The 22,479-nt window shown below is 44.9% G+C and overlaps 1 protein-coding gene across 3 annotated transcripts in view; it reads left to right on the plus strand.

Annotated features, from left to right (window-relative positions):
* The window catches only part of LOC106580343 (transcription factor COE2), a 35,055-nt gene extending 18,270 nt beyond the window's left edge, over positions 1-16,785 (plus strand). For 2 of the 3 annotated variants that reach the window (XM_014161273.2, XM_014161275.2), the window contains exons 7-16: positions 10,161-10,242; positions 11,850-11,991; positions 12,885-13,015; positions 13,268-13,394; positions 13,543-13,631; positions 13,758-13,823; positions 13,933-14,107; positions 14,294-14,479; positions 14,756-14,920; positions 15,132-16,785. In XM_014161273.2, the coding sequence (XP_014016748.2) occupies positions 10,161-10,242; positions 11,850-11,991; positions 12,885-13,015; positions 13,268-13,394; positions 13,543-13,631; positions 13,758-13,823; positions 13,933-14,107; positions 14,294-14,479; positions 14,756-14,920; positions 15,132-15,163 (1,195 nt within the window). In that variant the 3' untranslated portion in view covers positions 15,164-16,785. Of the gene's footprint in view, positions 1-10,160; positions 10,243-11,849; positions 11,992-12,884; positions 13,016-13,267; positions 13,395-13,542; positions 13,632-13,757; positions 13,824-13,932; positions 14,108-14,293; positions 14,480-14,755; positions 14,921-15,105 lie in introns of all 3 variants that reach the window. The other variant, XM_014161274.2, reaches the window with a different exon arrangement.
* Positions 16,786-22,479: the final 5,694 nt, after the last annotated feature.

A 22,479-nucleotide genomic window follows, 5' to 3' on the forward strand; every position in this document is an offset into this window, starting at 1 on the left:
GTTGGGCTGCACGGGGTTGCGTTGGGCTGCATAAGGCTGCATTGGGCTGCATGGGGCTGCGTTGGGCTGCACGGGGTTGCGTTGGGCTGCAAGAGGCTGCGTTGGGCTGCACGGGGCTGCGTTGGGCTGCACGGGGCTGCGTTGGGCTGCGTTGGGCTGCGTTGGGTTGGGTGTCGGGGATTAAACCCTAACACTCAGAACAGGCCTGAGTTGTTTTCTCAGGGAGAGCGCACAGAGGGGGCAGTCGGAAACAGAGCGCAGCAGAGAAATGCTTTGACAGGAAATGGGAATGGACTGCAAATGGGCTAATGCAGGAGAATGACAGGGGTAGGCGGGGGGGGGGGGGCATTGTGTTACAGGAAGAGAGGGAGCGAGAGGAAAGCCACTTCCCATTTGTCTGGCGACTAACAGGTTTCACCTTTGGTAGAGCAGTGTGGAGATTAAGTGGGGGGCACTTGATTTATTTTAGAGAGTATTTGAGATAGTGAGTGTGGGTTTGTGTGTACATGGATGTGTGTGTGTGTGTGTCTGCAGCCTCCCAGCAGGCGTGGATGTGTGTGAGCGTACGTGTGTGTCAGAGGTCAGAATCAGAGGCCAGTTAGCACTGGTGTTTAGGAACAGGGGCTGTTTTCTTTGGCTGCATGCTGGTGGTTAGGGGTGGAGCAGAGTGGTTGTGGGGGATGGATAGGGGGTCAGTCAGCTCCCCCCCTATAAAGGTCTTACATTTCAATTCAATTTCAATTTAAGGGGATTTATTGGCATGGGAAACAGATGTTTACATTGCTTAAGCAAGTGAAAAAGATAATAAACAAAAGTGAAATAAACAATAAAGAATGTACAGTAAACCTTACTCTCACAAAAGTTCGAAAATAATACATTTCAAATGTCATAATATATGTCTATATATAATGATGTGCAAATAGTTAAAGTACAAAAGGGAAAATAAATAAACATAAATATATGTCTTAAATTTCACAAATGATTTAACAATGGCCACGGTGCTGGCCCGGACCCAGTTTGTCTGTTTGTTTGTTTGTCTGTTAGGAATCTGGACAGAATTTATCTCCCAGGAGTACTCCCCCTCACCCCTCAAACTGCCTCACAGCAAAACATTCACATACACCCCTACTTACCCCTCAAACTGCCTCACAGCAAAACATTCACATACACCCCTACTTACCCCTCAAACTGCCTCACAGCAAAACATTCACATACACCCCTACTTACCCTCAAACTGACTCACAGCAAAACATTCACATACACACCTACTCACCCCTCAAACTGCCTCACAGCAAAACATTCACATACACCCCTACTTACCCCTCAAACTGCCTCACAGCAAAACATTCACATACACCCCTACTTACCCTTCAAACTGCCTCACAGAAAAACATTCACATACACCCCTACTTACCCCTCAAACTGCCTCACAGCAAAACATTCACATACACCCCTACTCACCCCTCAAACTGCCTCACAGGAAAACATTCCCATACACCCCTACTCACCCCTCAAACTGCCTCACAGCAAAACATTCACATACACCCCTACTTACCCCTCAAACTGCCTCACAGCAAAACATTCACATACACCCCTACTTACCCCTCAAACTGCCTCACAGCAAAACATTCACAAACACCCCCACTCACCCCTCAAACTGCCTCACAGCAAAACATTCACATACACCCCCACTCACCCCTCAAACTGCCTCACAGCAAAACATTCACATACACCCCTACTTACCCCTCAAACTGCCTCACAGCAAGACATTCACATACACCCCTACTTACCCCTCAAACTGCCTCACAGCAAGACATTCACATACACCCCTACTTACCCCTCAAACTGCCTCACAGCAAGACATTCACATACACCCCTACTCATCCCTCAAACTGCCTCACAGCAAAACATTCACATACACCCCTACTTACCCCTCAAACTGCCTCACAGCAAAACATTCACATACACCCCTACTTACCCTTCAAACTGCCTCACATCAAAACATTCACATACACCCCTACTTACCCCTCAAACTGCCTCACAGCAAAACATTCACATACACCCCTACTCACCCCTCAAACTGCCTCACAGCAAAACATTCACATACACCCCTACTCACCCCTCAAACTGCCTTACAGCAAGACATTCACATACACCACTACTCACCCCTCAAACTGCCTCACAGCAAAACATTCACATACACCCCTACTCACCCCTCAAACTGCCTTACAGCAAGACATTCACATACACCCCTACTCACCCCTCAAACTGCCTCACAGCAAAACATTCACATACACCCCTACTTACCCCTCAAACTGCCTCACAGCAAAACATTCACATACACCCCTACTTACCCCTCAAACCGCCTCACAGCAAAACCTTCACATACACCCCCACTCACCCCTCAAACTGCCTCACAGCAAAACATTCACATACACCCCTACTCACCCCTCAAACTGCCTCACAGCAAAACATTCACATACACCCCTACTTACCCCTCAAACTGCCTCACAGCAAAACATTCACATACACCCCTACTTACCCCTCAAACATGCAAACACAAAATAAGTATTTCAGTACAGAGGGAAGTATTAGATGTGCATGCCTGCTGCAGTGTGGTCATAGTGTTGGTAGAACATCTTGCTACTAAGAATGGTGCATTTGAGGCAGCTTGCATATTTCTGTAAAATCTAATTGCCCTTTGAGCAACACATGCCTGCAAATGCATTCCTCTGATATTAGCTTAGTGGAAAACAAACAAAACAATTCAGATGTTTTATGGTGTGTGTTTTATGGTGTGTGTATGTCCTGATGAATCCGTCAGGGCTAAGGGCACGGGGTGATGTACTGACAGCCTCCCAGCGTGCATGCCGAGCGACCAACAGTCCCCCTTTCCTCTTTCTTGTTCTGTCACTCTTCTCCTTCCCTCCCTCTCTCTCCCGCTCCTCTCCTCAGCTCCACACATTTGCTGTGGATTAGCTACGGACAGTAAATTACAGCACCCTGGACCTCTGAGTGATTCCATACCCATCTCTTCACACGTTCCACCTCCTTCCCTCCCTCATGTGCCATTTTCCAGTCCAACCCTGTCTGTCTGTCTGTCTGTCTGTCTGTCTGTCTGTCTGTCTGTCTGTCTGTCTGTCTGTCTGTCTGTCTGTCTGTCTGTCTGTCTGTCTGTCTGTCTGTCTGTCTGTCTGTCTGTCTGTCTGTCTGTCTGTCTGTCTGTCTGTCTGTCTGTCTGTCTGTCTGTCTGTCTGTCTGCTCTCTTCATTTTGATAATTTCCCCCCCCTTTCTATCTGTTATTTTTGTCCTGGTTTCTAGATTCTCTCAACCCTGTCAGAATTATCTTCTCCTGTCTGTCTGTCTCTCTCTCTCTTTTTAGTTTTACTTCATTCCTTCCTTCGTTCTTCTATGGTGTCACGCTACACAGCATTCTCTCTTTTACACATCCACCTCCTGTCCCCCCCACTCCTTTATACAAGCAGGTCCCTCTTGTCTTGCCTTCACAGGTTTCTTTAGCTAGTTGCCTCTCTCTATTCCTCCCTCCTATCCCTCTCTCCCAACCTCTCTCTCTCCCACCCTCTCCTTCCTCCCCCCTCTCCTTCCCTCTCTCTCTGGAAACAGATGTTGTTTGTCAGATCTTATCATTACTGGCTAATTAAGAAGACATCTCTTCTCATTCTGTTGTTGCTTCTCTCCTCTCTCCTTCTCTCTAGCGTCCATCCCTCTGTCTTTGTTCCTCTCTGAGGAAGGTTTGGGAGGTGCTGTGGTATGTGGGTATATTTAATACTATGAAGGTGATTATTGGCTGATAATAGCCTATACGTTCTGTCAGTGTTTGTAAGGAGGACTCAGTGTCCTGGAATAATTGTTACGTGTATTGGAGGGAGCACATGACACATTTCTGTGGTACATTTTTGCATTTTGACATTTATTTGACACAATATAGTATGTGCCCATATTGCTGTTCTGTAGAAGCTTTATGTTATATTTGGGGTTTATTCATGCTGCTGCATTTAGAGCTGTCAGTTTTGTGTCACCGGTGTAGTGTGGGGATAGGAAAGGTCTGTATTGGTATGTATGAGACCTGTCCATGCACAATGGGCTGCTCAATCCAATGTGACAGTTTGGGTATTTTAAATCTTCATCCCATAGGACTCTCAATGCATGCTGGGAAAGGTCAGGCCATTGATGGAGGTATATTCCCTATTCTCTCCTGCTGGATCTCTGTGTATTTGTCTAACAGTCTGTCCATCCATAGATCCATATACCTATTACGCTCTCTAGCCTTCGTTATTATGCCAAGTGTTGATTAGTGGAACATAACTTTCAACTATTTAAACGATTAGAATAATAGCATCATGCCAGCAGTGACGTTGTAAAGTAATTTTAAGATCAAGGAGTTGCATTGTTCAAGAAGTACACATTCACACTTCTCAGGAAGGTCCATGAGCCCCCATACCTGTCCCTCTATAACCCCCCATCCCCCCTCTTCTCTCACCTCACAGCCTCGCCTCAGCTGAGGCACTTTTGCGGTGGTAAGCCGGGTGGTTTTACAGAACTACCAAGCTCTATAAATCAGCACTAGTGGTTTAAATGTTTGGCTTTGTCACAATTCTCATGTTTAGAGACGGGGTGGGCTGGGCCGGAGGGGTGAGGGTGGGGTGGGCTGAAATGGAGAAGGGGCCATGGGGGCACATCCAATCCAGCAATCAAACTTTAAGAAACAGAGTCCTCATTCCCCATGCTCTGTTTCAGTCTATGTGACACATCGCCAATGAATCTAGCTGCTATTTTGATACAACAGGCCAATCTGAGTCCTTCCCTCCACCATTGATCTGGTGTACCCATCTCATGTCAGTGTATGGTTGTTAGTGTGTAGGGCGGTGGGTGTTGGTATGCCTGACTGTCAACCAATAAAGACAGGTTTAACCCCTGGATCAAAAAAAGGCGTCAATGAGAGATTTACAGTGTCCAGATTATAGATTATGACAGGTTGAGATTAGGAAAGGTGGGGGTTGCTGGAAATTGGAGAGGACAGAGGTGCATAGCTGTGCACCCAATAAAACTTAACCAAAATAAGAGAAACCCCTGCTAAAACAAGTTGTTAAGGGTTAGTTAAAAACATATTTTTGTTGTTGTTGTTGATTACTTTAAAAAATGATGCAGTTGGACAGGGGGAGGGTGAGTGATAGGAGGTGAGAGTTATATAAAGTATGTTAAATAAAGTTGAGTGCACAACTAAGTATTATTTCTGTTGTAAAATATGAGGGGGCGGGTTAGTAGGCTGGTGTGAAAGGTCCCGTGGTGGTATGCGACAGAGGGGGTATCAGTTCGTGGAGGGTTCTCTGTGCCCCATTAGCAGTGTCAAAGGTCGGGTGCCCCGGGTGTTAACCCTGGTGACCAGTCTAGCTTCCAGTCTGCCAGGGGACCCTGGGATCCAGGGGTATTTATTACCTCCTCCCTAGCCCCCTCCTCCCCAGTCACTCTCCTCACCCCTCCCCAACTCTCCCCATGGAGAAAATAAACCTCCCCCATCCCTCTCCACAACCAATCCATATATTCATTGGATGCATATCCATACATTGATGCATGATGACCCATCTGTAGATTTCTGCATCAGTGTAAAATATTATTAGGTCAACACTGGCCTATGCACAACTCAGCCAATAGCTAGGAGCCATGAACCTTGCTTGACCCAATACTTGCATATTTTGTGCATACATTTTAAGTTGTGATTAAGTTGTGTTCATTGTAGTTTGTTTGTGTGTATGTAATGTTTGTGTGCTTGCATGTGGCATGTGAACATGTGAGCGTGTGTATGTGTGTGTGTGTGTATGAGTTACTGTTCTCAGTGTGTGAGTGTGGCAGAAGAAGGTCCTCAGCATGTCAGTATGTTTTAATGCCTCACATCTGGTTTCCTCATTTTCCTCCCCTACCCCTCCTCTCCCTCTCCTTCTCTTTTTGTCTCTCCCTCTCTTCTTCTCTCCCACTTTCAATCTTGTCTTTCCCCACCACCTATCCACACCTTCCCTCTCTACTTCCTTCAGTCTCTCAGCCTGTCGTCTAAATCCTGATAGAAGGAATATCATGCTCCTGACCTGTCACTCCATCCCTGTTATCTCTCTTCCTTCCTTCCTTTCTACCTTCCTTCCTTCCTTCCTTCTTTCCGCTGTGTCTATTGGTGTTCCTAGATAGAGAACAGAGACTCTCCCACCCTGTCAGACTAAATTATCTCAATTTTAGTCCTCTCTCTCTAGCTCTCATGGTTCAAGTCTTTTATTGAAATGTGATTATATCATCATTAATGCAGATGTCCGAAACTAGAGGACCAATCTCACATGAGAAGGACTGATGTCCCACAGGAAGACACGGCTGCAGGAACTGGCCTAGTTATGTGGGAGCTTCATATGACCTCTATAAAGCCTGTATTATAGCTGATAAATCTATGTATTGTAGCATAAAGATCTGTTGACACATATACAGCTTTGTGTCTAATCAGCATAGATAGAGAGTGATGTGTTGTGTCTCTGTGACATGGCAGTTCATGTCACTAGTAATTAAGGTTGATAAATGCCAATAAAAGTCCTTGTTAGGGGTCCTGTGCAGCTTTTGTTCTAGCAGTGTGTAGCGGCTCAGCTACATGTAACAGATGCCTTAGATAGGACTGACTGAGGCTGAACGTGGTCTGAAGGCAAGTCAATGCATAGGTGAACATGTAGGAATAAAACAATTACAGAGTTAAGTTTGTAACTTTGCTGTTACTGCAGTGTCATGACTTACTCTCTAATTTTTTTGAACTCGTTTTAGTTAAGAAAGTTGTTACCCTGCGGATTGCTCACCACATGCTGTGAGGCCTGTGTTTAGTCTTGGGAACTGAAGCAGATGCAGACAAAGGGGATCTGGAGGCCTCGACAGAGATACAGACTGGAAGACTGAGGAGAAAACAGACTCCCCATGGAGCCAGTGTGGAAATTGATCCCAAGGCTTAAGACTTGGGCCTACCTTTTGTTTGTGTTTCCTAATCAGGGTCTGTGAGGAGGGTAGTGGGAAACACCAGTTGGAGGGGTTATAGCTTGATTTACATTAATGACAACTGGACAACTCATTAAATATTAAACTGGCATCCCAACTAGTCACAAAAAGTTACCCCTTCCCACCAAAAAATGATTTCCAAATGAAATAGTGATCGAATGGAAAATAAATCCCAGTGACTGTGTATGGTTATGTACGGTTATGGAATAACCACTTTGAGTATGAGAGGCAGAGCTGCAAATACATACCTATGAGTCTAATCTACAGTGTAGCTAATAGAGTTCTCTGAAAGTCCCGCACCTTCCTCCGCTCACACAGTTTCCTTCTGACACCCAGATCAATGTTTTCCAAGTCCTCCTCCTCTCTAGCCTGTGGATGGGGAGGTGTGTGGGCGTGTTACATTACCAAAACAAAAACAAACAATGGCGATATTAAACTTTGCGACCACAATAGAGGGGGAAAAAAAGAGGGTCCTCGACTTCTTATTAATTATGCAAGATTAGTCTAATTATAATTCAGCAAATGAATGTGTGGCAGAAGGTGCGAGGCGACGGGGCTGGAAGATTTGCATGTTAAGTGGGTAGGGGAAAGTGGCTAATGCATGCTAATATATGCACCAACGTCTCGCTTTAATTTCAGCATTTGCAGCTGTGTGTGTCCGAACTGAGGGGGGTGAAAAGTTGACTGAATGGGGTTTGGGGTGGACAGAGGTGGTGGTGGTGGAGGGGGTTGTATGGAAGTGTGTATGATGTTACACAAGTAAACACAGTGAGGGAATGATGGGTGAAAGTCAGAAGAAAGGAGAAACCAATGCACACTGACCAATGGGAATGTCGGCATAGAACATGTCCTATCTCACAGAGGGTCGTCGCTACATGTACAATGTGTCCTTAATGGGATGTCACACATCCCTGCTGTGAAGTCACCAATGTGACTGGTTGGAGTGAGCGGTCAGTGCTGGCTGGGTGCACTTGAAGTGGCCAGAGATCCAAAGAGCAGGTGGCCGGGCAGGGAGAGGAGGGTGTCTGGGACAGAGCAGGGCCATGGCCACGGTCATTTAGCCCAACAAAGGAGCCTGCGGTAATGTTGTCATAAATTACTTTGCAGTGTCTCTGTATGGGAGTTCCCACATGAACTTGAAGCAAATTAATATAATGTTCTCTGTCATATATCAGGGTAGAAGTCACATACTGAAGGATCTCAAGTGCACTGTTTAAAAGAAGTGGACCAAAACAGCAGAACATAATCCAATATATCCCTCATCAGCAGTTATGAAGCCAACTGGATTCAAACACTGAGCATAATACACTGTAACATATCATATAAATCATGACAGCATGATAGATACTGTACAGAGAGGATAGAGAGAGGTAAGGGAGGGAAACACAGAGAGGGGGAGTGAGGGCGTGAAAGATGGAGAGAGGGAGGGAGAGAGATGGGGATTGGGATAGAAAGAGGAGGAAGTAGTTAGAAGGAGGGAGAGGTTATGTGGCCTTTTGTACACATCCACCCGGAGCCCAACTGTAGAGGAGCGGAGAAGTTGGAGGTCCGAGCTCTCACTAATAAATCATAATCATCCTCCGCCAACAACAATATTGATTGTCCTCCACTGAAATAGCTCAAATCAAGAAATATTGGACACTGTTTTGGAAGCAAGCGTTCGTTCTGAACAAGGGCCTGTTCACGAGGGAGGAGGGGAGGAAGTGATGGAAGAAGAGAGAGAAAGCGGCTGAGAGAGGAAAGGAGAGATTACTATTGAATTGGAGGGTCCTGGGCTGCGGAGCCAATACAAAGTCCCTCTCCAAACAAACTCTATCCATTAACATGACTTATATTTGCAGTGTACACAATGTGGGTGGGATTGGATAGCTGGCTGCCCAGCTCCTGCTTCTCTCGTTCCCCAGCATTTATCCTCATCACTGTTGTTATTTGTTTAATTTCAGCGTTGGGTGTGTCAGTGAAATTGAGGCCAAATTTGTGGCTAAAATGACAAAGCATCGGATCCACGGACACACATATATCAGTTGTCCTGATCTCACCATGTCCCATTTCACTCTCATTCTCTTTTTCTCTTCAGACCATTTCTTTACTCCCTCAACTCCCTCCACTATCTCTCCATCTCCCCTGCCTCCTCTCCATCTCCCCTGCCTATACCCTTTCTATCTTTTCCTCCCCCACCCCTCTCTCTCTCTCTCTCTCTCTCTCTCTCTCTCTCTCTCTCTCTCTCTCTCTCTCTCTCTCTCTCTCTCTCGGAATGTGTTCCTTGTGGTTGCCTTCTCTTTCCCATCTCTGTCTTTACCTATCAGCGTGGGGACTTTGGGATTGCGGCAGAGCTGCGTTGCCATGGCAGCGGGCTGTGTTGCCGAACTGTGTACACCTGGGATTTGGAGTCTCTCCCTCCCCTCCCCTCCTCTCCCCAGCTTCATTTCAGTCTCTCCAGCTCTCGCTCCCTCTCTCTGCTCTTCTCTGCTGTAGTGGAGGCTATCAGCACTCCTCTCTCTCTTTCTACACTCTGATACTTCTCTCTCTCTCTCTCTCTCTCTCTCTCTCTCTCTCTCTCTCTCTCTCTCTCTCTCTCTCTCACTCAGATACACACACACAAATACAGTTAATGAGACACATACATATGAAAACACACACACAAACCTCATTCTAACATGCACATGTGCACAAGTACATACAAATACTCTGTCTCTGTCCTAGTAGTTTCACTTTCTCTCTTCCACCACAGTTCCAATGTGGGGGTTCAAATACAGCATTGCGGGGTACCATGTTCCCCAGAGTCCCCTGGCATACATCACTGTCTCCTGTTCACTTTGAAACACAGCAGTAGTTTTCACTGGACTGCATTTCAAATTCTCATCATTTGATTTAAAGTGTAATAACATTGACTCTAATGCTAAACTCAACAGCAGTGATTAATGCCAGGGCAGATATCACACAGCAGCATTGACACACACTCACTCTCAGATGTTCATAATGCATCTATGACCGGAACAGTAATCAGCATCTTCTTGACTGACAGGCCAACAAATAATGAATGCGTTGTTCATGTTATGTTTTCTTGTCTACCGAGTTAATGATTTTTATGTACTTGTCCTGTTTTTTTCTCTTACCCCTGCAGGTTCTTCTTGAAGTTTTTCTTGAAGTGTAACCAGAATTGTCTGAAGACAGCAGGAAACCCAAGGGACATGAGGAGATTTCAGGTATGGAGAGAAGGAGAGAGAGAGAGGGGTTTGTGTACGTGTGAGAGAGGGAAAGAGAGAGAGAGAGCGTGTGTGCAGCATATATGATGTTGAAAATAGCAATTTTATGGTTATCTAAAATAGAATAAAAACTATCCCACCTTTCCTTCCGCTCTACTTTCACAAAGTGGGATTTTTTTTGTTCAGGGTCTGCCCAGGTATAGTTGGGACCACATTTCTCCATTCTGTAGCCCGAAGCACTGCTTAGACATTTTCCAATGGAAGGAATGAAGGGGAAAGTTAAAGGTGAAAGTAAAAAATCTACAATGAAACAAAGAGGGAGAGAAGGGAAAAGGGTGTACTGGGGTGGGAGAGACAAGGGGGGAGGCGGGCAGGAAATAGGCTGAGGTGTTTCAGGAAGTTGTCAAGAATTGAGTGATTGGCTCCAGATGGGGGAGGTCATGCTCCGTGACCCAGGAAGTGGTCACAGGGGACACTCCCGCTTCACTTCCTCTGCTGTCTTTCAGCACCGGAGCCCCTGTCTGTCTGTCTCTCTCTCTCTCTCTCTCTCTCTCGCTCCTCTTCTCTTCTCTTTTCTTTTCTTCTCTCTTCTCTTCTCTCTCTCCCGGATCTCTCTGCCTCTCCCTTTTTCTCTCTCTCCCTGTCTTCCACCATGTTTGTTTTAACTCCTGCGCTTTGACGCATGCTGAGAAGTTATGAGCGGGCGGCCGCTCCGAGGCCCTCACCTCCAGGTTAAAAGGCGATTAGAGCTGGACAGGAGCCTGTTTATGGTGCTTAATCAATAATTTACTGTTATTTTCCTATAGATTCCTCACCACTCAACCATCTACAAGCACATCTGCTTTCTCTCTCTCTCTCTTTCCTTCTCAGCATCTGTGCTCCAGAGTCTCTTCATGTGCAGCTCTGGGATTTTGAAACAATTCTGTCTTATCTTTGCCCTTACACATCACTTTCTTATTGTAAAGCTTATTTCAAAATGTCTAAAGCTTAGTCTTTCAGCACTTCATAGACATAGACCCTACACCACCATCAACACCCCCTCCTGTATGCACACCTATAGATATACAGTATGGACACTTAAACACACAGACCCAAGGCAAGCACACAAGAACGCACATTTTATATGCATGTCCTCCATGGGGAACTGATGTATCTTGTGGAGAGGGTAGGGACACACACATGCTGTTGGCCAGGAATCAAATTAGGGCCACCATATATCACACTCTACTTTAACGGCCAGTAAAAATAGGAGATTCAGTCCATATGTCTGGTGTCAGTGAGGGATTAGGCCTGAACCTCTGTGGGCTGCTGGTCCAGACCACAACTCCAACCACAGTCTCAGGAGGGGAGAGGAGGGGAGAGAAATGGAGAGGCCACAGAGAGGGGGGCGGTGATGTAGAAATATGATATAGAGTGTAGTAGGGTTGTCACATTACCCATTGAGAAATATTCCTATCAGCTGGATGTTGAAATGGATTGTGGCCAAGGGATTTTGCAGGAAACCAAATCTCACAAAAAGTGAACTGATATCACTTTAGTTACCCAGATAAACCCAGATAAACTCATGGTATGTCGTTTCCTCTTCCCCGTCCTCTCCTGTCTTTCAGGTGGTCCTGTCCAGCACTGTGAGTGTAGACGGCCATGTCTTAGCCGTGTCTGACAACATGTTTGTCCACAATAACTCCAAACATGGCCGGAGAGCTCGCAGGCTAGAGCCTGGAGAGTCAGTGGAGAACGGTATGGAGTATGGTAAGAAGAGACAAAACATGACCTGCACTGGGGCACTGATACATCAGGAACACATTCATACTGTACACATTCATACTGTAGACATTCATACTGTAGACATTCATACTGAACACATTCATACTGAACATATTCATACTGTAGACATTCATACTGTAGACATTCATACTGAACACATTCATACTGTACACATTCATACTGTAGACATTCATACTGTACACATTCATACTGAACACATTCATACTGTACACATTCATACTGTACACATTCATACTGTAGACATTCATACTGAACACATTCATACTGAACACATTCATACTGTAGACATTCATACTGTAGACATTCATACTGAACACATTCATACTGTACACATTCATACTGTAGACATTCATACTGAACACATTCATACAGTACACATTCATACTGTACACATTCATACTGAACACATTCATACTGTACACATTCATACTGTAGACATTCATACTGTACACATTCATACTGTAGACATTCATACTGTAGACATTCATACTGTACACATTCATACTGTACACATTCATACTGTAGACATTCATACTGTAGATATTCAACACGTAGACATTCATACTGTACACATTCATACTGTAGACATTCATACTGTACACATTCATACTGTACACATTCATACTGTAGACATTCATACTGTAGATATTCATACTGTGCTTCTACATCTGTAGAAGCACTTTGCGACAACTGTTGATGTAAAAAGGACTTTATAAAATACATTTGATTGATTAACTACTGCTGTATTAATGACTAACCTCAAGGTCTAGGGCTGACACCCTGAAACAGACACTAAATACATTGCCAAGAGATGGAATAAGTTATATTAAAATGACATTATTGCCCTTCCTCTCCAGCCACCCCCTGTATCAAAGCCATCAGCCCCAGTGAGGGCTGGACCACAGGCGGGGCCATGGTCATCGTGATCGGGGAGAACTTCTTTGACGGGCTGCAGGTGGTGTTCGGCAGCATGCTGGTGTGGAGCGAGGTAGCTATGTGGCTTTACTGTAACTGTCTCTTTAAAACAACTCATTAACGATACTGTTACTGATTGAAAACATAAGGGACAAGGTAACAAAAGCATGTGGCTTGTCTCATTTGCACAGTCATTTAGTGGCTGCCTTCTACATGTTGGCATTATGAGAGTAAACCGTATTATTCTATCAGATACTGTAGACTGTCAAACAGTCATTGCTCATTCCTTCTCTGTCTTGTCCCTGTTTCTCTCTCTCTCTCTTAGTTGATCACGCCCCACGCCATCCGTGTCCAGACGCCCCCACGCCACATCCCAGGGGTCGTGGAGGTCACGCTGTCCTACAAATCTAAACAGTTCTGCAAGGGGGCACCTGGACGCTTCATCTATACAGGTAAACACACACCTCCTATTAACCCCACCCCTCCCAGCCATATCTACCCTATCCAGCAACCATTCACCAACAACATATCAAACAGCACCATTACATGGGATGAGTCAGGACCTAGTGCTGATGTATCTGTGGATGTGTTTGTGTATAGCGCTGAATGAGCCCACCATAGACTACGGTTTCCAGAGGCTTCAAAAGGTCATTCCCAGACACCCTGGTGACCCTGACAAACTAGCTAAGGTGAGTGAGAACATACCACACATAGTGAGATGATGTACATGCCATATGTCACCACACCTCACCTTTGTACATAAAGTACACTATCTAACACCAGAGGCTAATTCATGTCTCTCTGTCTGTGTGAAGGAGATGCTACTGAAGAGAGCAGCTGATCTGGTAGAAGCCTTGTATGGAAACCCACACAGTAATCAGGTAACCAGCACTGTTTAGTCGCTCCGTTCCTCTAGTAATTCCACTCATCAATAACTACTGTAAATCTGTGAGGTCTGGGTTAGTAACAATTTGTATTGTCTCTCTTTAGGATATGTTGCTGAAGCGTGCAGCGGACATCGCTGAGGCCCTGTACAGTGTTCCCCGTCCCCACAGCCAGCTGCAGGCCCTGCCCAGCTCCCCAGCCCACGGCAGTGTCATGGGCCTGGGCTCATACCCCTCCCAGCTGGGGGTCAGCATCGGCGAGCCAGGACAAACCAGCCAAGGTGAGCAGGACAAGACTTACAATTGGATTCCCTGTATTTATAGAAGTCTGGCCCTTTGATTTTCTTCTAGTTGGTGATATGATATCCCCAGTGGGAAAATCACTTGTGTCTTCCTGTCTTTTACTATCCTCTGTCTTGTTCTAACACTTTCTATTTCTCTCTCTGTTTCCCTCTCTCTCGCTCCAGGTTATATTCGTAACTCCAGCAGTTTGTCCCCCCGGGGGTACCCCTCTGCCTCCACCCCTCAGCAGTCGGGCTATGGGGGTGGTGGAGGCATGAGTGGGGGGTACGGGGCAGTGCCCATGACTAGTCTAGGGGTGCCAGGGTCCCCTGGTTTCAGCAGTGCCTCCCCCACTGGTTCTCCCTATGGCAGTGAGTGTCTCTCCTTTTACTCAATCAATCTATCCTGTGTTTTCCTCCTGTACCTGTTACAATAAAACATAATTGCCCACCATTGACAAAGGTTGACCAGTGCCTAGAATCCTTCTCTTATAAAGTAACAACTGTCTCTCTCTCTCTCTCTCTCTCTCTCTCTCTCTCTCTCTCTCTCTCTCTCTCTCTCTCTCTCTCTCTCTCTCTCTCTCTCTCTCTCTCTCTCTCTCTCTCTCTCTCTCTCTCTCTCTCTCTCTCTCTCTCTCTCATCCACAGTAATGCCATCTAGTCCCACTATCCCGGGTTCCAGCTCCTCCTCCCTCCTGCCGTTCTCCTCCTTCCCGTCCTCAGCCAAACAGAAGAGTGCCTTCGCTCCTGTCCTCCGGCCCCAGGGCTCCTCCTCTCCTGCCTGTCCCGCTTCAGGAGGCAACAGCTTCAGAGGTAGAACCAAACTACAATCTTAGAAACATCTCTTTGTGTGTTAAAACCCTCTTTCTGTATAAATCTCATCTATGTCCACAGATACATAGTTTAGGCAGGCATGACAATACAATATGTCTGGCTTTTTGGGGGTTATAATAATGATTGCCATTGTCAAGAATAAGATTTTATCTAAAACATAATAGATTATTACTATTCTCTTTCTCTATAGCGATGACCGGCCTGGTAGTTCCCCCGATGTAGCAGCACTCCACCACCTCCCATCCATCACCTACAAACCATACCAGACCACTGCTCCCACACTGCTACCCCTCTGCTGGCACTGACAGGGATAAATGGAACACACACTGACTTCTCAACCACCAACAACTCTTCTCACTGATGCCCTGCCACTTGTTGAGTCCATGTTTCATCCAACTAAATGAAAGGGAATGGGACAGAAAGAGTCCAAATACCAGCCAGTCACTCCAGAAGCAGAGAAGAAGACCTCTTCATCTGCAGTAGCTGTAAAGACATGACACTTCCTTGGGACACACCACAACACGATGGAGCTCTATGGGTGTCTATGGGTGTCTCTGTATTTTGAAAGGACAGCAGAAGTCAACGTCAAGATGCCTTCACGAGCTTCAAAAGCACTCGTACCACCCAATACTACAGCCGTATGCAGCATTTGGTTCTTCCAACAAAAACACCTACCCTAAACTGATGAACCTTTTGGCTAGCAGTGTGCTAGAAGAAAATGTCTGTTGATGATTGGTTGTTAGAGCACTGAACTGAATGGACAATGGACAACTCTGATACGTGTGCTGAAAGCAGGGTGCTATTTGTCTCTGTCAGGACACTGTCAAAGGCATGTATGTACATTGTCCCTGAGAAGACTCCAAGTTTTTTGTAGCAGAGTTTTTGAAGTGGATTTACATTCCAGAATAATAGACCCTTTATTTTTGGTTCAACTCTTTGTCCTCCTGGGTTGGTAATACAACATTTATTCATATATTGATTTATTTAAGAAGAAGAAAACAAGCAATTTAACTTATTATTATAGTTATTTTAGGGAATAATATAAACGTGTTTTAATTCCTTTTTTGTAATTGTTATAAATATGATTATGTTATCGCTATGTTGCCATTATTCTTGTTTTAATTGAAATCTTTGAGGTTTTGTCAGACATGACTGATGATTAATACATAAGAGAGAATGAAGTAATACGCCATGAAACGTTTATTTGAAATAAATTCTTGGCCAATACTTTTCCCTGGTTTGTCGCATAACAAAATAGAACTGTTATGTCCAGTGTAAAAAAAAGCACATTACCTTGCTATTCTCCATAAAGGAAAATTAGTTAGCCTATATTATTATTAATTTCATTTTTATGCATGTTATTTCCACACTGATTCCCTGATATTATTTGATTACATGTTGCAAATTTGAAATTGTATGTCAAAGTTTAGGATTTTTCTGGTTCATTCATTTGATGTTTTTCATCCCGATGCAGTAAAGTAACAAGCATACATAAACTGAAAACAAAGAAAGGAACATATTGTGGATTTGTAATCAACCCATGCAACAGTTTTCTTACTCACTGTTGTAACACAATACAAACATCATACTCAGGATTAGAAAACAAAGAATTGAAAAGAGGTAGCTAACATCTATTCAAAGTTGTTTGTTGTGCTTTGCTGGTTTTATTTATTTGAAAGCCGTTAGTAAAATGTAAGGTTACTGAAAGTTTTTTTCTCCCAAAACCTATCTTTCTTTTTTAATGGTACAGAATAACATGATGACTGTCTGAAAATGTGATTTGTATATCTTAAACTGTAATTATATTTTGTCCTCCCAAATAAAACAAAAAATCACAGTAAGAACTCACTGTTGGTAATAATTCATAACTGTGTGTTTGCATTATGCAATTAGACATGGTATAAAAATGTACAGATATCCATAGTACAGCATATGAGTTGAGGTTTTGTTATGTACAGCATTATGGTAATATTTCAAGTCCACACCAGGACTATTTTTTAACTCACCTGTATGTTTGTGTAGTTTGACACAAAGCTGATGAGGCGCAGCATCTTAATTGTGGAGTGAGCGTTGCAGACTGTAGCTACTGCCTGTGAAGATAAACAACATCCCCCATCACTCTCCTCTCCTCCTCTCCAGCAGCAAACCTGCTTATTCCTCTAAGGACCAGGCCTCTGGGGGCCCCACTAAGAACCACATGAGCCTCTCCTCCCTCGCTCTCTCTGGCGTGTGCCCTCTTTCTCTCCCTCTCTCTCGCTACCCTGCCATTACTTCTTTCAGTCTGTTTCAATCCCCTTTCATCCCTTCTTTCTTTCTTTCTTTCTCTCCTGCTCCCTCTCTCCCTCTGTAATGGCTTCTCTCTGTTAATGTAATTAGCACTGGTAAAAGAGGGCAGTTAATTACCAGCTCTTTTTTGATGGGGTAATTAATGTTATGCCAGGAAACAGCAACTGTTTCATTAACACAGCGCTCAAAGCAGCGAGGGGGTTGGGCAGCGCTGAGTGTATGCATGTCCATATGTGCATCAATGTGTGTGGTTGTGTACTACATGTCTACGTGTACACTACAGTAGAGTATAACACTGAGTGCACAAAATATTAAGAACACCTGCTCTTTCCATTACATAGACTGAAAGTTTCCCGTTAAGATGGTGCAAGAGAGAAAGGCCTCCATTTGATGGGCTCTTAACCGATCGTGCAATTTTTTATTTATTTTTCATATTATTTGTAACTTATTTTGCACATAACGTTGCTGCTTTTGTCTCTTATGACCAAAAAAAGCTTCTGGAAAATTAGAACACTGATTACTCACCTTGAACTGGACGAAGAATTTCTCTTTAATCAGTTGGACAAGAGGGATTTAGTCCAGACACTCAAACAGGCCCTCATTCCCGTCATTTGCAGGAGAAAAAGACGGGAGAGGTTTCGCGGAAAGAGATCGGGGTGCCTTGTGAGGATCCGCCGACGAGTGGCTAATCTGCCTTTGCCATCTGTACTACTGGCCAACGTACAATCGCTGGATAATAAATTGGACAAACTAAAAGCACGTATTTCCAACAGGACATTAAAAATGGTAATATCTTATGTTTCACCGAGTCGTGGCTGAACGACGACATGAATAACATACAGCTGGGGGGTTATGCACTGTATCAGCAGGATAAAACAGCAGTCTGGTAAGACAAGGGATGGCGGTCTATGTACATTTGTAAACAACAGTTGGTGCATGATATCTAAGGAAGTCGCAAACAGGAAAACGCTCATCCAGAGGCGGCGCTCCTAGTGGCCGGGGACTTTAATGCAGGGAAACTCAAATCCGTTTTACCTCATTTCTATCAGCATGTTAAATGTGCAACCAGAGGGAAAAAACTCTAGACCACCTTTACTCCACACACAGAGACGCATACAAAGCTCTCCCTCACCCTCCATTTGGAAAATCTGACCATAATTCTATCCTCCTGATTCCTGCTTACAAGCAAAAATTCAACCAGGAAGCACCAGTGACTCGGTCAATAAAAAAGTGGTAAGATGAAGCAGATGCTAATCTACTGGACTGTTTTGCTAGCACGGACTGGAATGTTTTCTGGGATTCCTCCGATGGCATTGAGGAGTACACCACATCAGTCACTGGCTTCATCAATAAGTGCACCGATGACGTCGTCCCCAAGGTGACTGTACGTACCTACCCCAACCAGAAGCCATGGATTACAGGCAACATCCACACTGAGCTAAAGGGTAGAGCTGACGCTTTCAAGGAGCGGGACTCTAACCCAGAAGTTTATAATCCCGCTATGCCCTCCGACGAACCATCAAACAGGCAAAGCTTCAAAACAGGACTAAGATCGAAACGTACTAAACCGGCTCCAACGCTCGTCGGATGTGGCAGGGATTGCAAACTATTATAGTCTACAAAGGGATGCACAGCCGAGAGCTGCCCAGTGACACGAGCCTACCAGATGAGCTAAATTACTTCTATGCATGCTTCGAGGCTAGTAACACTGAAACATGCACGAGAGCACCAGCTGTTCCGGACGACTGTGTGATCATGCTCTCCGCAGCCGATGGGAGTAAAACCTTTAAACAGGTCAACATTTACAAGGCCGCAGGGCCAGACGGATTGCCAGGACGTGTACTCTGAGCATGCGCTGACCAACTGGCAAGTGTCTTTACTGACATTTTCAACCTCTCCCTGTCTGAGTCTGTAATACCAACATGTTTCAAGCAGACCACCATAGTCCCTGTGACCAAGAACACTAAGGTAACCTGCCTAAATGAACCACGTCTGTAGCCATGAAGTGCTTTGAAAGGCTGGTGATGGCTCACATCAACACCATTATCCCAGAAACCCTAGACCAACTCCATTTTGCATACTTCCCCAACAGATTCACAGATGATGCAATCTCTATTGCACTCAACACTGCCCTTTCCCAACTGAGCAAAAGGAACACCTATGTGAGAATGCTGTTCATTGACTACAGCTCAGTGTTCAACACAATAGTGCCCTCAAAGCTCATCACTAAGCTAAGGACCCTGGGACTAAACTTCTCCCTCTGCAACTGGATCCTGGACTTCCTGAAGGTCCGCTCCCATGTGGTAAGGGTAGATAACAACACATCCGCCACGCTGATCCTCAACACATTGGCCCGTCAGGAGTGCGTGCTCAGTCCCCTCCTGTACTCCCATTCATGACTGCATGGCCAGGCACGACTCCAACACCACCATTAAATTTGCAGATGACACAACAGTGTTAGGCCTGATCACCAACAGTGATGAGACAGCAAACAGGGAGGAGGTCAGAGACCTGGCTGTGTGGTGCCAGGACAACAACCTCTCCCTCAATGTGATCAAGACTAAGGAGATGATTGTGGACTACAGGAAAAAGAGGACCGAGCACACCCCCATTCTCATCGACGGCGTAATAGTGGAGCAGGTTGAGAGCTTCAAGTTCCTTGGTGTCCACATCACCAACAAACTAACATGGTCCAAGGACACCAAGACAGTCATGAAGAGGGCACGACAAAACCTATTCCCAGTCAGAAGACTGAACATATTTGGCATGGGTCCTCAGATTCTCAAAAGGTTCTACAGCTGCACCTTCAAGAGCATCCTGACCGGTTGCATCACTCCCTGGTATGGCAACTGCTCGGCCTCCGTCCGCAAGGCACTACAGAGGGTAGTGCGTACGGCCCGTACATCACTGGGGCCAAGCTTCCTGCCATCCAGGACCTCTACACCAGACGGTGTCAGAGGAAGGCCCTAAAAATTGTCAAAGACTCCAGCCACCCTAGTCATAGACTGCTCTCTCTGCTACCACACTTGCAAGCGGTACCGGAGTTCCAAGTGTAGGTCCAAGAGGCTTCTAAACAGCTTCTCCTCCAAGCCATAAGACTCTTGAACATCTAATCAAATGGCTACCCAGACTATTTGCACCCCCCCCCCCCTTTTACGCTGCTGCTACTCTGTGTTATTATCTATGCATAAGTCACTTTAATAACTCTACCCACATGTATATATTATGTCAATTACCTCAACTAACCGGTGCCCCCGCACATTAACTCTGTACTGGTACCCCCTGTATACAGCCTCGCTATTGTTATTTACTGCTGCTCTTTAATTGTTTGTTACTTTTAGTTCTTATTTTTGTAGGCATTTTTCTTAAAACTGCATTGTTGGTTATTAAGGGCTTGTAAGTAAGCATTTCACTGTAGGTATTCGGCGCATGTGACAAATAAAATTTGATTTGATTCAAAAGCTATGATCCTTGTTAAATCAACTTCAATCAATCTAGATGAATGGGAGGAGACAGGTTAAAGAAGGATTTTTATTCCTTGAGACACTTAAGACATGGATTGTGTATTTTATTTATTTATTTATTTATTTCACCTTTATTTAACCAGGTAGGCTAGTTGAGAACAAGTTCTCATTTACAACTGCGACCTGGCCAAGATAAAGCAAAGCAGTGTGACACAGACAACAACACAGAGTTACACATGGAATATGGTATGTGTGTCATTCAGGGGGTGAATGGGCAAGAAAAAAGATTTAAGTGCCTTTGAATGGGTTATGGTAGTACAGTAGGTGCCATGTGCACTGGTTTGAGTGTGTCAAGAACTGCAACACTGCGGGATTTTTAACGCTCAACAGTTTCCCATGTGTTCTAAGAATGGTCCACCACCCAAAGGACATCCAGCCTACTTGTCACAACTGTGGGACGCATTGGAGTCAACATGAGCCAGCATCCCAGTGGAATGCTTTCGACATCTTGTAAAGTCCATGCCCTGACGAATTGAGGCTGTTCTGAGGGGAAAAGGGGCTGCAACTCAATATTAGGAAGGTGTTCTTAATGTACACTCAGTATAGATAACTATGCTCAGGGATGGAGTCATATAGAGGTATTGACTTTATAAAGCAGAGCTGTTCTCCCTTTCAGATGTAGCTTTTGTTTGATTCTTTGTCACCATCAAGTGGCACTTGACAAAGAAGTCAAAGCTGCTGCCGATCCCCCCCCTCTCTCTCTCTCTCTCTCTCTCTCTCTGTCTCTCTCTCTCTCTCTCTCTCTCTCTCTCTCTCTCCCCTTCTCTCTCTCTCTCTCTCTCTCTTTTTCGCTCTCTCTCTGTCTCTCTCTTTTTCGCTCTCTCCCTTTCTCTCTCTCTCTCTCTCTCTGTCTCTCTCTCCTCTCTCTCTCTCTATCTCTCTCTCTCTCTCTCTCTCTCTCTCTCTCTCTCTCTCTCTCCCCTTCTCTCTATACTTCTCTCTTCCTTTCTACCTCTCTCTCCCTCTTTCTCTTTCTCCCATTCATCCCCTCCATTTCTTTTCTCTCGCTTTACACCTCTCTCTCCCTATCTCACTGTAAACGTGCTGCTAATTTGACAAGTTAAAGTCAGCTTTGTTGTCAGCCCCTCAGCATTCATCCCACTGAGTGCTCCTTCTGCCCAGTGGTACAGGAGCCATATGCTCATCTTCCTGACTGTTTAGTTGTTGTTTTGGCTGCTGCATCACAGGGCCCATTTCTCTGTCTTCTGATCACACATTCCATTAAGGAAGGATGTTACACTGCCTGCCGTCAAGCACTTCTCACAGACTTGCGCAATCTCTTATTGTAAGCAGCACCACCATTTTTATATTAATATTTTATATTAAATGCAAAAGCAATACAAATAAATGGATAATGTTTTAATATGAATTCACTCGTCATGTAGCAGGATAGAATAGAAAATAGAAAATGGAGAGAAAAATGTAAGTAAAGAGCATATCAGACAAACGTCCATCCCCCCTTTCTCTCAAGGGATGTGTTTGTGTTTATATACTCAATTAGCCCTCTGGCCACAGCATGGGATCACATTAGGCTGACATTAGCCCGAGTGTGTGCAGTTTGTATAGCATGTGTGTGTGTGTGCTATCCCGTTTTCATTTGAATCTTAGATGATGGCCAGCTAAAGGCAGTCTGAGACTTGAGAGGGGGACTGTTTGGGCAAATAAATGTGTAGATTGGCTCAACCTTTGGCCAATCACCAAATCCTGTATATTTGTCCATTAGACCAC

The sequence above is a fragment of the Salmo salar genome, chromosome ssa20, assembly GCF_905237065.1.
Source record: "Salmo salar chromosome ssa20, Ssal_v3.1, whole genome shotgun sequence".
NCBI classification, from domain to species: Eukaryota; Metazoa; Chordata; class Actinopteri; order Salmoniformes; family Salmonidae; genus Salmo; species Salmo salar.